At 35.6% G+C, this 15320-nt stretch overlaps 3 protein-coding genes across 3 annotated transcripts; 2 read left to right on the top strand and 1 right to left on the bottom strand.

Annotated features, from left to right (window-relative positions):
- Positions 1-2267: 2267 nt before the first annotated feature.
- Positions 2268-4593, top strand: LOC140785242 (syntaxin-121-like). Its single transcript, XM_073133031.1, has 2 exons — positions 2268-3003; positions 3920-4593. Exons 1-2 carry the CDS (start codon positions 2534-2536, stop codon positions 4335-4337), a joined length of 888 nt encoding a protein of 295 aa, XP_072989132.1. The 5' UTR covers positions 2268-2533; the 3' UTR covers positions 4338-4593.
- A 1068-nt stretch (positions 4594-5661) lies between these two features.
- Positions 5662-6562, top strand: LOC140783858 (uncharacterized). Its single transcript, XM_073130944.1, has one exon. The coding sequence runs from the start codon at positions 5809-5811 to the stop codon at positions 6298-6300; it is 492 nt and encodes a 163-aa protein (XP_072987045.1). The 5' UTR covers positions 5662-5808; the 3' UTR covers positions 6301-6562.
- Positions 6563-9399: 2837 nt separating this feature from the next.
- On the bottom strand, positions 9400-13723 carry LOC140783857 (GTPase LSG1-2). The gene is made up of 7 exons (XM_073130943.1): positions 13385-13723; positions 13194-13295; positions 13026-13112; positions 12761-12854; positions 11550-11606; positions 10814-10893; positions 9400-10729 (listed from the first exon to the last, which is right to left on the bottom strand). Exons 1-7 carry the CDS (start codon positions 13615-13617, stop codon positions 9553-9555), a joined length of 1830 nt encoding a protein of 609 aa, XP_072987044.1. The 5' UTR covers positions 13618-13723; the 3' UTR covers positions 9400-9552.
- Between the last annotated feature and the right edge of the window lie 1597 nt (positions 13724-15320).

Genomic DNA, 15320 nt, shown 5'->3' on the forward strand with positions numbered 1-15320 from the left:
CAAGTTTTTCCTATGGCGCTGGAATTTGGATTCACGAGACAAAAGACGAGTCAATATTATCAAAGAGAATCCAATCTACTCAACCAAATTTGGAAGGAACTAATTCCCGTATATAAAGATTAACTATTTTATGTCTGTACGAGTTTGTCACGAAGTAGGACAATTTGGTTTCCAGAAGCACATTTATTAGCGAAGACTTGTATGCCCGGTCTATCACATGATGCAGAGAGATGTACTCCATGGCAATAACGCCTCAAACAATTCACATAATATATTGAGATCTCGTGAATTTAATGACAAGTACGAAAGCGATTGCTCTTAACATAATCGCTGTTGGGAAAAAGAAAGGATAGGAAGTTGCTGGGAAAAAGAGAGTTTTTAACCAAATTAGAACTCATTTTTATTTATTTATTTATTTATTTTACTAAAAGAGACTCTCCCATAAACTTATTACTAAATTAGATCTAATTCAATATAATCCTAACAAAAACATTAAATTAATTAGTATTTTTAAAAATACTAATTAATTTAGTATTTTTATGGCGACAATTTTTTTTGTTAATCACTGAATAATTAAGTCAAAGATATTTATATATATATATAAAGTTGATCAGTTTCGTATTTTAAAATCAAACAAAAATATTTGACTGATTAATATTTTTTACCTAGAGATAAAATACTGATTAGTTTAGCATTTTTATTATAATTATAATAAATTAGATCATAAATTTGAGGAATAATTTATCTCGATAAAAATAAATTAGAATAGAGTTTCTTAAAAACTCTGGAAAAAGAGACTCTGTCTGATGTGGAAGAGTGAAATAAAAAACGAACGATCTCCCTCTCAATTTTTTAGACGATCTCCTACTCTTGACAAAAGCTATTGTTGCTCTCTATATACAACTTTCCCCAAGGTGATTCTGGGAAATCCTAAATTAATAGTTAAGTTGTCGATGGAGAGTGACTTTATAAACTACTTTTCCTTAAGCCCTTTTCCTTAATAGAGTGGTTCACTCAAAGATATATACATAGAACACCTACACGAGGGTTATATTTGTTAGGTTATAAATCTAGTTCTAAACATTTTGCATTTATAAAATTATTGCCTTAAAAGAGTGGGAGGCATCCAATTTAAGTATTCTACGATAAATGGTAATAAGATTATATTATCTATTAAATATAATAGATTATCCTCATACCAATGGAAAATAAATAAAAATTATATGTAAGTACCTGACATTACTATCCTTAAATCAACAACCCTATTTGTGAAAGTCATGAAAATGATCTTCTAATCCCTCTGTAGAGAGCTTGTAGATAAATATATGAGATTAGGGATTAGCCACATATTTACGGGATAAAAATTGATATCTTAATCCATCAAGGAATTATATATTTTAATCCCGACGTATATTAAGAGATAAATTTTTTATCAGATTAGATCTATTTCTAATCCTATCCTTAGAGGGTAAATTAATTTAATGGTTATAATTAACTTAGATCACTTAGCATAAAGTCTAACAATTTAACCAACAGGAGTCAAATAAATTATTTGAGAATCTACGAGGAGTAACATACTCGCAGCACTACTTTTGCCAGAGGAAGTAACTTAACAATAAGATCTCCTCTATAAGAATGAGATACGAGACCTAATCCAGATGAAACTAGCATATGATTTTGTTAAATAGCAGAGAAGAAACACAAAGAAAATAATTACCAGAACTTGCATAAAAATATTTGATGAGCCGCTATCATATTGTGAAGTTCCTTCTGGGACCAAGTCTAGACTTTATTAACATACTAGTTTCCATTGAATTTTCGAGATTATCCAAACGTGGGATTCACCTCCATTTGATTAATTAATTAAAACTTGAGAAAATTACAAATAATAACTAACTTAGCTCTTTTCATTATTTATAAAAAAAAAAATCAAACAATATTCTGATTTACGCTTAATTTAATAAGCACGCTCATATTTCACCTAATGTCAAAGAGTGTAATTGAGATAATAAAAAGTGAGGGTTTTATTTATAATTTGGTTTGAAAACTTAAAAAGAAAATATCCTCGTCTCCTCGGATCCAAAATATATCGTAGTTTAGACGATTAAAAGCGAGGGTGAGAATAACACATCCACGTAATAATAACTACCAAGAAAACGCTTTCTTTCTTCTTATTTTTTTTTCCGTCTTTCGGGTTGGAAATTATTATTTTATTTTATTTTTTCCAATCTACCCCTTTTCTCGATAGGAGTTGTTATAATTTCTAAACTGCCCCTTGACGAGTCGCACCTGCGTCCCTTCTTTCCACTCGCCACCATTGACGACGGAAGTGGTAAAAGAGGAGTATGCCATAGACCAAGCCGTCCCCAAACCTATTCAAAGCAAAGCCGCGTTTCGTCGAACACCTCATCTCCATCTCCTCCTTATTTCTTCTCTAACCAATACGACGACGCCACCAACTACCCATCTTAGCCCTCCTCGAACGAGACTAAATCCCTAAGAAAAATTGAAAGAGAGATAGAGAGGAGGAAAGATGCACAATCTCTTCTCCGGATCATGGAGGCGCGACGAGGAATCCGCCGACGTCGAGATGGGGATTCCGACATCCGGCGGCGAGAATCTTGACGGTTTCTTCGCCGACGTGGAGGCGATCAAGGAGGAGTTAAAGGAGGTGGAGCAGCTCCACCGGAGCCTCCACGAAGCCAACGAGACGGGGAAGACGCTCCACAACGCTAACGCGATCCGATCCCTCCGATCGAAGATGGACGCCGACGTCGCCCTCACTCTCGGCAAGGCTAAGATTATCAAGGTGCGGCTCGAATCGCTCGATCGCGCCAACGAGGCCAATCGGTCGATCCCCGGGTGCGGGCCCGGCTCGTCGACCGACCGCACGCGGACGTCGATTGTGGCTGGCCTCCGGAAGAAGCTGAAGGATCTCATGGACGCCTTCGCGGAACTACGTGGCCGGCTCGCGGCGGAGTACAAGGAGACGGTGGAGCGTCGGTAAGCAGCTAAGCTCTTATTATTATGTTGAGGTATTTTTTTTAGGGATAATTACACTTTAAATTATTGTCTATTTGCACAGATTTTTTTTTTTTTTGTAGATGGATTAACTCATTAATTGTGAAAAAAAAACTCTAAGATATCTCTTAAATTAATTATTTATTTAATTTTCTTGTGAAAAATTGAAGTGTAAGTGTCACAGCATTGATTTTAAGTTATTTAGGGAGTAATTTACTTTTAATTTATAAAAAAATAGTGAAAAGTTAACAATTTTCTGTAGCCTAGGAGATTTATGCGTAGAACGCATGTAATTATCCTTTTCTTTTACAAACTTAAAAATAAACTTAAACCGTCAAAAAATTAAGTTAATACTAGAAAGAGACTTACTTAACATACCTTTGAGTGTATTTAAAAATACTAATAGTGAATTGGAGCTAATGCATAATACGGTTAAGTGTAATTAATCTGTTATAAAATGAGACTTTGCTGAGAGTTAAAAGGGCTCATATATAAGTATTTTAAAATATATGAAAAAAATTAAATGTTCATTAAAATATATCTTTAAATTTTAAGTTATTTCTCAAAGTCAGATTTCGATGCAGGCCGATCTATCCAAGTCGGTCTAGATGTCAACTGCTTATTATCTGCCACACATATTTAACGATTTTGAATGCATTTCAAAATAAATATAAATGATCATGGAATTTGATCGAATCATCGAATAAATGTGATCATTGATCAATGAGTTGGCGTGGTTAAATGCATAAATAAGAAATAGTCCAATCTTCTAGCAGAATAATACTTAAATGAGTGTCCGGGTTTGAATTCTACCGACAAACCGTTTAAATTTGAAGTTTGAAAAAAAAATCTGTACAGTCTCGTGCATGGGAACACTCATAATTATTTCATGGAACAGATACTACACGGTGACCGGCGAGAAGCCCGACGATGCGACGGTGGAGGCATTAGTGGCCACAGGGGAAGGAGAGAAGTTCTTGCAAAGGGCAATCCAGGAGCAGGGGAGAGGGAGAGTGGTAGAAGTGATCGCCGAGATCCAGGAGCGGCACGGGGCGGTGGCGGAGTTGGAGAAGAGCCTTCTGGAGCTACAACAGGTGTTCTTGGACATGGCGGTGCTGGTGACGACGCAGGGGGAGCAGTTGAACAACATCGAGAACCAGGTCGGGAAGGCGAGGTCGTTCGTCGAGCGGGGACGACAGCAGCTCGAGGTTGCGAAGAAGCACCAGAGGAACTCGCGGAAGTGGACTTGCTATGCCATCATCCTGCTCCTAATTATAATCCTCATCATCGTTCTGCCCATCGTCCTCAAAAAGTAATTATATATATTTTTTAATTAAGAACGACATTACGACCATTATGCTCGTTTGGCATGCTTATATGCATATATATATATTACCATTCTGTTGGTTTAATTACTGTGGATAGATGGATTGAGAGGGAGCAGGAAATTTTTTATTTATTTATAATTTTTACTATTCGAAGATAGAGGATTGTGATGTTTACGGTTAGCAGACAGTATTTGTTTTTCTTTATATATATATATATATTTGTTCGTTTGCTTGATTGGATAAATACAGATTGCAAACTTAAATGTTGGTATTGCAATTGCTAGAATCTTTAATAAACGGCTTTTTGCAGGATACTGTGAGATTTGCAAATGAGATGAAACATTTTACTGAGACATCAAAAAATTTGGGCTAGTTTGCAAAAATAAACATAACAGAAAATGTTAGACATATACTTTGCCAACAAAAGTGTTTGCAAGTATAGCATTACTAGAACAAAAACGATAACTTTGTATAAATCTATAAATAATAGAATTATTTTTTATATAAAAATTTAAGAAGATACTCTGAATTTTAAGTTAAAAAGAAAGAAAGTAAGAGTAATATCTAAGTATTAAATGATCTATCAATTAACTGTTTTTTTTTTTTAATTTTTGCTATGAACCGTTGCCCATTTTAATATAGACCTATCATTTATTTTTGGTGATGTATTAACTCCTTAACTACTAGAACCTCTTAAATGATTATTTTGTTAGTTATCTATTTTCATTAAGAAATAATATGTCAAGATGGTTGCCACATGATCGATTTTAAACCCCAAAAAGATTATTGTATTTTTATTTTAGAGTAAAGAGAGAGAATAATTAAGGGTAAAATAAAATTCTATATTTTTCATTAATAATGTTGGGGATGAGTACCTTTTTTGTATATATAAAGAAAATAAAAATTAAATTAATTAATCTCAATAGTTACAAAATGCTCTAGAAACATCTAAGGCCAAAATATATACGAACTTGGCTAGGAGGTTCTTAATCCAAGTATAGTCCTAATCCACGATACAAGCAGTGTTAGCCAGCCAATTCGTAGATTTATTGATTTCGCGATGGACATGGAAACTGGAATTGAGAGGGAAAGAGGGTGAGGGGCAGAAGGTCAGAGCGAAGTAGGTGTCAAGTTTGATCACATTAGTCAACGGCGGCTGTCGTTGGATGAATCTAGAAGGGTTGATGGATGGGTAGGGGTAGGGGGATGGGGATAGTCATTTGTCAATATGTAGTAATGAGGGAGAGTATCTGAAAATGAACAGCAATTTAGTGTGTAATTATCATTATTATGCTACTATTTTAAGATTGCAGTGACAAGTGGACTGTGGACGTCCAAAGGTTCGAACCAATACCGACTCAAGGGTTTAGGGTTGCCGAACCTGGAGCTAGGTGGGGTCTCTTCTTCTTCTTTCCCCGCTCCTCCCTTTCCCCGCTCCTAAGAATCTCTGGAACCATCCATGGCAACCGCAAACCCTCCTCCTCCTCCTCCTCCTCCTCCTCCCCCTCATCCTTCTCCTACTCCTCTTGATTCCACCTCCAATCCAGAACCTGATACCCTACCCCCCTCGGATCCATCGATCTCTTCCACCGAGGAAACGGCGGTGGAAGAAGAAACAGTAGAAGGAGAAGGAGAGGAAGAGGAAGAGGAATGCGGCTTCTGCTTGTTTATGAAGGGAGGTGGGTGCAAGGAGTCGTTTATAGCGTGGGAGAAGTGCGTCGAAGAGGCGGAGAAGACCGGGGAGGACGTGGTGGAGAAGTGCTTCGAGGTCACCTCCCTCCTCAAGAAGTGCATGGACGCGCACGCGGACTATTACGAGCCTATTCTTAGGGCGGAGCAAGCCATGGCGGACTCCATCGCCAACACGGAGAGCGATTCGGGCGTGGAAGTGGAGAAGGAGAAGTCTCAGGATGCCGATCCCGGAGAGGAGAAGGTTTCTTCTGCGAGTTGAATCTGATTGGTTCCATACGGTATACCTCTTTGTCTTTGGATTTTGGATCGTTTAGGAGTAATTGAGGAAATGTTGAGCTTCCTTTTTTGTCCTAATTTACTGTTATTGTTCTCGGAATAAGTAGATGCTGAGGGAGGTATTTATTTTCTGTTTGAGGGTATGAGAGGTCGATTCATATCGATGAAAGTTGACATTTTTGAAATGATACATACTTGTTCAGCTCCCTGTTATATTTTTAGGATTGGTTCTTGATCTTGCTTGATGGGCTTTTCTATTCTTATTATTATTTGATGCAGCATGTAATAATCCAAAACAATTCGATGCTACGGTGATCTAACGCATGTTATAAATAATGTAGATTGATGAATTTAAAAGTGTTCTATTCATAATTTAACAAAATTAGGAAAGATGGTGATTGGTGATATATGTCCACAACCAAGTATCATCAATGCTATTTGTGGAGTTGTCGGATCAAAGGACAGATACTACAAAATGCGATGAGAGAAACATTAAACACCTAGGCTAAGTTATTAGAGGTTTATAAACTAACTTGTACCTGACTCAAATCGGACTTTTTTTTTAAAATTTTCAGTTAATTATTTTCATGTAACTTTTATTGTGCATTTCAGTGTCCTATTTTTAAAAGTAGGCATGAAATGTTTAGGTGTACAATAGATTATTAAAGTTCTAAACATTGGTGTACAATAGATACAATAGAGTAGGTTTTAAAAATTTTAACATATCTTTTATGAAGGTCTTAGGATTCCAAATTTTCCTTTCAGTAAAAAAGAAACTTTTTGTTTCTCTCTCTCTCTCTCTCTCTCTCTCTCTCCTTACCTCTTTCCTTTCTTTGTAGTTTGCTGTGATATATTGTTACTTGCTCTTTTAATTTAAATTCTGAATTGAGATTACTATGAGTTTTCCAAATTTTGCTCTGAGGCCTAACTTTAACTTATCATAACTATGCGGCATATGTGGAACCAGAAGCAAAATTGTTTGCACCATATATTGATCTGATCTAGCTCATTAATTTGTGACATAGGTATTTCACATTGTAAGAGAAGTCATTTTGAACTGCTTTCATGGAACCCCATTGTAGGGTTGCATCGAATTTTTTTAGAAAAAGAGCTTCCTGTTCTTATTATCTCATAAGAAACCTCTGGTTTTCATCTCTTATAAGTAAAGCAACAAACCTGGAGAGGAAAAAGACCATCTTATCATGGATGCTGAATTGAGATATCTTGCTATTTTGATAAGGTATAACGCTTCAATCCATTGTTGAAGCTTCAAGATATTCTGTTAGAAAGTTGCCTTGCACCAGCATATCAATCCCAGCATCATTAACGAACCAAATGATCCAACTCCATCAATTAATATATGATATTCATAGAAGGTAACCGAGAAGCAGATTGTTTCCTTCTACACAGTTGCATATGCTGGAACTGTGGATGTATGAACCAATTTAGAGCATTGATCTAAGCCGCAGTTTAGCAATAGAAAAGGCATATTGGAATCTTTGTTCAGCTTTTGAGTTTTGAAAACCTAAAAAGCAGAGGTGCTTTTCATCATACTCGGACCATTTAGCTTGTAGCTTCTCTCTCTGCATGTATGCATGTGCATCTAATGTCTGCAGAACACTATGCTTTTTGAAATTTTTTTGTCTCAAGTTATTACAGAAATCTGAATGCAAAAACTCTCCTGCACTTCGGAAGTTCTATCTGAGATCTAACTCCAATAGTACTTTAATTGATGATTATTCTTTGAATCGTCATATTCATTATTTCTGCAACATCAACTTAACCTAGTGCAAATATCAAATTTAATATGGGAACATCCCCTATTCTATTTCAACCTTATGGCTGTTTTCTGCATGTCAGGCTTCCATATAGAGAGAGGTTTTGATGTGATGATTCAAATTTTATTGTCTACAACTAATTCATTGGATATAAATGATTGCCTTGGTAAGAGCTTTTGGGAAGCCTAAATGCAACAGGTCTGGTATAGCAAGTTACTGTCAAAAAAATCAGAAAAGAAGTTTAAATTTAATTTCTTTTCCTGAACAAAATGTTAAAGTGCTATGTTCAGTATTTTAACTCAGAAGAATGTTCTATCCTTTTGCACCACAATAAATATTTATCTTTGGACTCATGAGGCAGTTGGTTTTAAGTTAAACCAACAATTCTTGGAACATGATAAATGTTTTGATTAAGAGTCCAGTCTATTGTTCATAATCTCTCTCATTGCTGAATGGCTTGCAATACTAATATACTATGGTGTACCTGGCTTATGCAATCAGCTGGATTCATGCTCTTACCTCTTCTTCTTTTTTTGTATATTCTTATATTCTGTACAGAGAATGGCATATACCTTTTTATACTGTCTATCTTTGATCAAGAAAGCATATGTACTGTTTCCAATGTGAAATTATTATTGTTAGCTTTTAGTCATTACATTCCTTCACTTCACTGATCATTCAGAAAATCCTATTCTTAGCTATTCCCTTCGGTCTCTTTTTCACTTTGCTGCGAGCTTAGGCCTTGAAGAGAATAGATATACTTTGGTTCTTTTCTGGCATACTGGTATTGGTATAACCAATTATTGAAGGGAGGTACTTCACGGGATTGTGTGTTAGAACTCAGAAAGCTAAAGAGAGCAATTTGTTGGCTTTCAATTTTGTTTGTTACCTTTTTATTCTTTCCTGGGAATGTCACTTTTGGCTAAATGTGTGTTTGATTGATAAGAAGTGGAAGGCAGAGGTTAAAATTTTTAGCCGTCATTTCTAGTAGGTAATAATAATTTGTTAGCGCTACGGCAAAGATCTATGAACGCTCTTAAGAAGGATCCTTGAAGCAACGAATGGCTTCTTTTAGCCTACATTGACTTCATTACTGCACTGTTACAACTGCACGTCTGCACGCAGTGACACACAAGGAATTTCGAGCATTATATTCACTAATTGACCAAATCGGAAACAAAGAAAAATATATATATGCCCTTTCATCATATAAGCAGAATACTGAAAGACTTATATGACTAATAGAGTGTCATCTGCAAACATAACCTCAAAATTGGCAACTTCAGATCAAAGTGGCTCAAAGGTTTATCAAAGAAAAATTGGTAGTGAATATCAGGCCATCCAAGATAAATACAAGTTATACAAGGGCACAGTATAACATGTGAAGCAAAGGTTACAAAACTTTGACATTAGTATTACTGGCCTAGTACACAAGAGGGAAAGTTACGGAGCTTTTCCTATTCAGAAGAGCTGACTGCCTTTAAACTTACAGCTGGCTTTTGGAAAACCCTTACAACCGGCATTCCGTCGCCATTATCATTTCCAACCCTCCATGAACGGTCTTTCTTTTTCTGGGGCTTCTTATGATGCTTATGAGATGTGGCTTTGCTTTTCTTCTTAGTGGCAGCAGCATTCATAGAGATCTCATTAGTCAAGTCAAAAGATTCAAGTTCATCCAATGCATCCTCTAGATTTAGGTTGGCAGCATCAGCCGTAGCAGAGCTGGAAGATGGTTCCTCCTGGCCATCTGAATCGGAAGAATCGGACTCAATAGATGTTAAGGATATAGGACCTTCCAATCTCTGTGCCTCACCTACTTCCATGTCCCCATCGGTTGTTCCAGGAGGCATTTCGAAGTGTGGGAGTTTCCCATCAATGTAATCTTTCAAGATTTGTCGAGCAGCTCTAGTCTCATCTGGCAGGCCACTTGAGCTAACATGCCCACGAGATGAGCAGTAAGCTCGCAACAACTCTGCTGCCAAAGGTGGTCTTGATTGTGGTTCATAGGGCTTTGGTTTCGGCAAAGTGATATTATATATACTCGAGAGGATATGCCTAGGAACCCGATTTGCCACAATCTGCACTGCTGCCCTGTGATCCATCATCCTATCAATTGGCAAGACACCAGATGCAACCATTTCATGCCTTGAGCTGGAAAAAGAAGGGAACACCAATCCCGGACAATCACAAAGAACTAGCTCATCTGAGATTATCAATGTCTGGAAATGCTTCGTCTTGCCAGGGGTAGAAGTGACCCCAGTCCGCTTCTGGCCCACCAAAGCATTTATAGTAGAGCTCTTCCCAACATTTGGATAACCAACAAATCCAACTACTACATGCTTAGCAGTTGAATGTACTGAACAAGAATCTGATGAATCTGCTCCATCGGTTTCCTCTGCGCTCACAGGACGTCTTTTTGCTACAATAGCCTCTGCTTCAGTCTGCAAACGTGCCAACAGTTCTTCCCTGCCATATATCTTGGTCTCAAGATCTGATGAGTCAGATTCTTTTGCTAGTTGATCCTCCATCAGATTATTACTCAACTTTTTGCCCTCCAGAGCAGCAGAAGCAGCTTTTGCAGACCAAAATACATAGAGGATCTCATGATGGCAGAAATATTCCGCCCAACTCTTTCTGCATGTGACAAATTAGGAATTATTGACGATCAAGTGAAAAAAAAAACTGGAAGGTACTTCAACAAAATTTATTACTCCAAACCTGATGCTCAATGGTAACAGATCTGCCTTATTGACAAGAAGCAATGTTCTCCTGTGTTCATCAATTTCCAGTGCATATTCCTGTAAATTAGAAATGCAGTTGTCATCAGAGCTGAAATGTAGAAATATAGATAACTTTCTATTATACAATTAGTGCAACAGTCAACAATGGCTGATAAGGAATTGCTTCTGTAGCAGCAGAGTCTGCAGCATTCTACTACCACAAATTTGACACAAAAAAAAACAAGGAAATAAGAAATAATTCATCTTCCTGAAGCTCAAGGATGATCACAGATAAGTCAAGTCAAATGATGTTAAATTCTAAGAAATATTGAGTAGTCACGAGAAATATAAAAAACAGGCCTTGTTGGTGAGCCCCAACAGTACATTAAGAAGTTATTACACAAGGGCTCAGCTACTTTTACATGAAAACAAACCTTAAGATACGCAAATAAATCATGAAAAGTGATTGTTTCTTTCATATGAACTTGCGTCACAACAAGCCCGCCTCTTATAAGGGCCTTACCTAAAGTTCCATTGCCAATTAGTTTTACAGGTTACTGTTGAAATCAATTCATTCTCCTTTACTAGGTCATGTTAAGGCTGTTTGACTAAGGGAATGAATGTGTTCAATCAGATGCTAGACATGAATCTTTGATTCTACAGTTAGATACTATGATAGGGGGAAAAATAGATAAAAGATGACCGAAGAGCAATGGACAAAAACAGATACATACCTCAAGATCAGGGCAACGGTAGAACAAAGGATCCCGAGCATCAACAACCATGACCAGCTTCACAATGAAAAGCGAAAAAAAATAAGGAACTATAATTGTAGTAGGATGTAACATAATATTATCTTATGCTCAATCAGAATAAATAGGAGAATACAATCTAATGAAGTTAGATCTGCCAGAACATGAAAGAGGACCAATAATTTATGCTATCCCAAGTATTAAATGTCTGCTTCAACCAAGTTTTGAAAGAGTCTGGTTATTTTATACTGCTCTTTCTAGCACCATTTCTTAGCATGAGTACACATAAGTAATATATGCAGCTTGAAAGAGTGAGAAATAATAGATATGGAGAAAAGTAAAGAATTAAAGACAATTTATTTTGCTTGCACGTTACCGATGAAGCACAAGCTTAGAACTGAAATCAACTCTCTAAAAGGAAAGAGGGATAGCATTTTACTCGAGACAAATGTGTTGATTGTTTTTATCTTGCAAAGTCTTAAATAAGGATATAAATCAAATGTATACATGTATGCATGCACCTATGTATATTTGCATATATGTATATACTCCTTTAGACCATTGGAGACTAAGCTTTCAAGTTGTGTAGAAGAATAATTTGAAACGGGACGTCAATCTGAGAGTCTATTTGAAGCCTTCCAACCTTCCAAGAGGTTCCACAATTTCCAACAAAGAAAAGTATAAAAAGAAACAATAACTCTTTTTACTTGGTCCCACTATATATATGTTTAGTGCATGATAAATGAATATGGCATTCATGTTCATCCATCACAATAACTTGTTTTGCCAAAGTATAATGAACTGTCCTACAAAGAAGAGAATCTATGGTTGTAATGTGGAAAAGAAGGGTGTACTCATATTTATAGGCAGAACATAATGTCATATGGTAAGTACTAAGTACAAAATTATGATTAGAAACTTAGGAGAACACAAAGAATAAGGCACTTGTCAACAAATCACGAAGGATATCTATATATTGGCTCTAAGTGGCACTATCTCATATCCATGCAATAGACAAAACTCAAAAGACATACCAGTTAGAATAAATTATTTAAGAAATATCTCATACATAGCACGTGGCATGCTAAGCTAAACATAAAAGATCAATAATAGGAATTTCCTCAGCCAAAGATCAACGAAGGGAAATGAGAATATAATTAAATTACTATGAACAAAGTTGTATATATCCTTACCAGGTCACTTCTTTCAAGCACCCTCCATAGCTGTCTCCAGATATCAAGGTTCTTTTCAAACGGTGTGAGGACAAGCCTCTCGTTTTCCTCCAGTCTACGAGAATCACTTATTATCAGATAAAATCTAAAGCTTATTGCATTTTAACTTTCAACCTGTATAAAGTAATAAAATCATTGCAAAGTTATATACATATATCATAATATTTCCAAACATCCAGGCTAAAAATTGGCAGGGTGATTAAAGAACAAATAAACTAACACATACCTGGCAAGATTTCTGCGCCATTCCAAGAATGCTCTTCTCTCATTAACATCCAGTTCTTCCACAGACATCTGAGCATTCCACGGTGGTCTACAAAACATATAAAGCACTATTATTTTAACACCATATCGTTCCCTGAAAAGCTTCAACTTTAACATTTAACCAACATACCTTCGTGGAACCCTTAGGCTTCCAGCATGCAAGGCCTCCTCCTCCTTCTGCATCCTCCGCCTCTCGTTCACCGTCATTTCGCCCATCTCCGAGCTCGAATCCCTACAACAAAAACACCAATTTATGAACCCAAAATCGAAAAAGCAACCACAAATCCAATCAAAATTCGATCTTTCTTGTTCCCCGCATACAGATTGATGAGGACATCAGAGGAGGCTGCGTTCCCGATGGAGTAGTTGCGGTCGGCCTCCTCGGCCTTCTCGAGGACGGCGTCGATGTCGCTGACGTCGATGACGGATTCGAGGAACTTTTTCTGCTGGCGATGGATGGCGCGGCCCTTCTCCTTGGATTCTTGAACCATCTTGTTGTGCTGCCGCATCAGGGCGCGACCGAGACCCTCCGATCTGTCCTTTTTGCCTCCCATGTCTTCCTCGACGGCAGTGAAACCCTAGAGGCGGTGAATTAGCAGAGGCGGCGTCAGCAGAGAAGCAAATACTTCAATAACCCCTTTAAAATTATAATTTTAATCTAACGGCTATAGTGGGCTTTCATACCCTTAATAGTCAAGAAAATTTAATTTTACTAAAATTTCTTTCTTAAATATAATTATAATAGATATAATTATGTCTTAATTATATAAGATATTATTTAATACTAAATAATTTAATTTTGTTTCTCTGAAGATAGACTTTAATTTAAATAATTCTCTATCTCTATCTGTTATTAAATTTAATTTAAATTAATCTTAAACTAATGAGAGAGATATGTAAATAATCAAAGAGATAAAATTTAATTAAATTTTTATCAAGTTAATTAAAAAAGGCATTAATATTTTTATAATGACATATATACATTACTCTCGGTTAAGAATATATATGTCTTTTACTTAATAAAATATTAAGATAATATAATTGTTAAAAAAATAATATACAGAGTAATATATTTTAAAAATAATAATTATATATTAAACTGATAATATTTTTAAAAAAATTTACATTTCTATTATATCTTTGAAGATCTTAACCGTCTTCGTTAAACGGATTGAATGATAAATTATGTATTAATTACTTTTCTGCTACTTGTGATTCATTACCTCCCGCTACTATGCGTGCATACATAAAAAACCCACTACTTAGGTGGTAAGATGGTAACTACAAAATATTATTTTCCTATAATTTATAGCTTGGCTAAAATTTAAACATGTTATGATTTTTTCATTTATAATAATTAATCCTTTTATAGTTCTAAGATATGTGTAACTAATGAATAATGATAGTCCTAAGGATACAAATGCCTCCTTTCATTTATAGTGATCAGTTAAAAATATTTATATGTTTTCAAATCTAAAAGCTTTACATTGTTTATTTTTAAACATATATCTTTTCTAAGGTTCGAAAATTACAAATATCTTAAAAACAGAGAAAATAAAGACAAAAATATCAAGTATTTAATAGTTTTAATTAAAATTAATGACTACGTATTAGGAAAAATTATATAGAGGTTTGTTGTCACTTGTCACAAAACTGAAGTTTATGGTGGGCGTCAAAGATTACAGAGGGGGTAAACTATGTCTTTCTCTTTATACCATTTATATATTACCTTATAAATTTTCTTTAAAAATTATATATTCTAATTTATCTGAAAAGTGAACATAATTATATTTTGGAATGATATGAGAATAGGTGCATCCATATGTATTAAATATGATTTGATAAGCATAATGACCACACCCTACTTATCATAGAAAAGAAAGAAAAAAAGATAGAACATTTCTATAGAAATAGAATCCACCAGACAATAAAATTAATGGTATTAGGCTATCATTTTCAACATAATTGAATTGGCACTCGTCAAACTTCTATATCAAAGTACAACTAATTAGTATCACAATTTTATTGCACCAAATATAAACAGTCATGATCTCCATATACAAAGGTGGTCAAAATTAAAAAAAAGTTTTGCTAACAAAGGTAATGTATAGCCAGTGTAATCTTTTTTTCACTATCAAATTTACTGTCAAACTCTACTAAATCCGAGGGTGTTATTCGGTGCTAAGACCTACATGCCCTCCTGTCCATAAAATTGAGGTGTTTGAGCTAATTTGGTTGCTAGAAAATGAAGCTCAAT

This window comes from Typha latifolia, chromosome 3, assembly GCF_019914945.1.
Source record: "Typha latifolia isolate L0001 chromosome 3, TyphaL0001v2, whole genome shotgun sequence".
NCBI classification, from domain to species: Eukaryota; Viridiplantae; Streptophyta; class Magnoliopsida; order Poales; family Typhaceae; genus Typha; species Typha latifolia.

Excerpts from the sequence above, each read along its gene's own strand:
- LOC140785242 (XM_073133031.1), top strand. The coding sequence starts at position 2,534 with ATGCACAATCTCTTCTCCGGATCATGGAGGCGCGACGAGGAATCCGCC. Across the intron at positions 3,004-3,919 it reads AAGGAGACGGTGGAGCGTCG|ATACTACACGGTGACCGGCG; the intron begins GTAAGCAGCTAA and ends TTCATGGAACAG.
- LOC140783858 (XM_073130944.1), top strand. The coding sequence starts at position 5,809 with ATGGCAACCGCAAACCCTCCTCCTCCTCCTCCTCCTCCTCCTCCCCCT.
- LOC140783857 (XM_073130943.1), bottom strand. The coding sequence starts at position 13,617 with ATGGGAGGCAAAAAGGACAGATCGGAGGGTCTCGGTCGCGCCCTGATG. Across the intron at positions 11,607-12,760 it reads TGCTTGAAAGAAGTGACCTG|CTGGTCATGGTTGTTGATGC; the intron begins GTAAGGATATAT and ends TTCATTGTGAAG. Across the intron at positions 10,730-10,813 it reads CTGTTACCATTGAGCATCAG|AAAGAGTTGGGCGGAATATT; the intron begins GTTTGGAGTAAT and ends TGTCACATGCAG.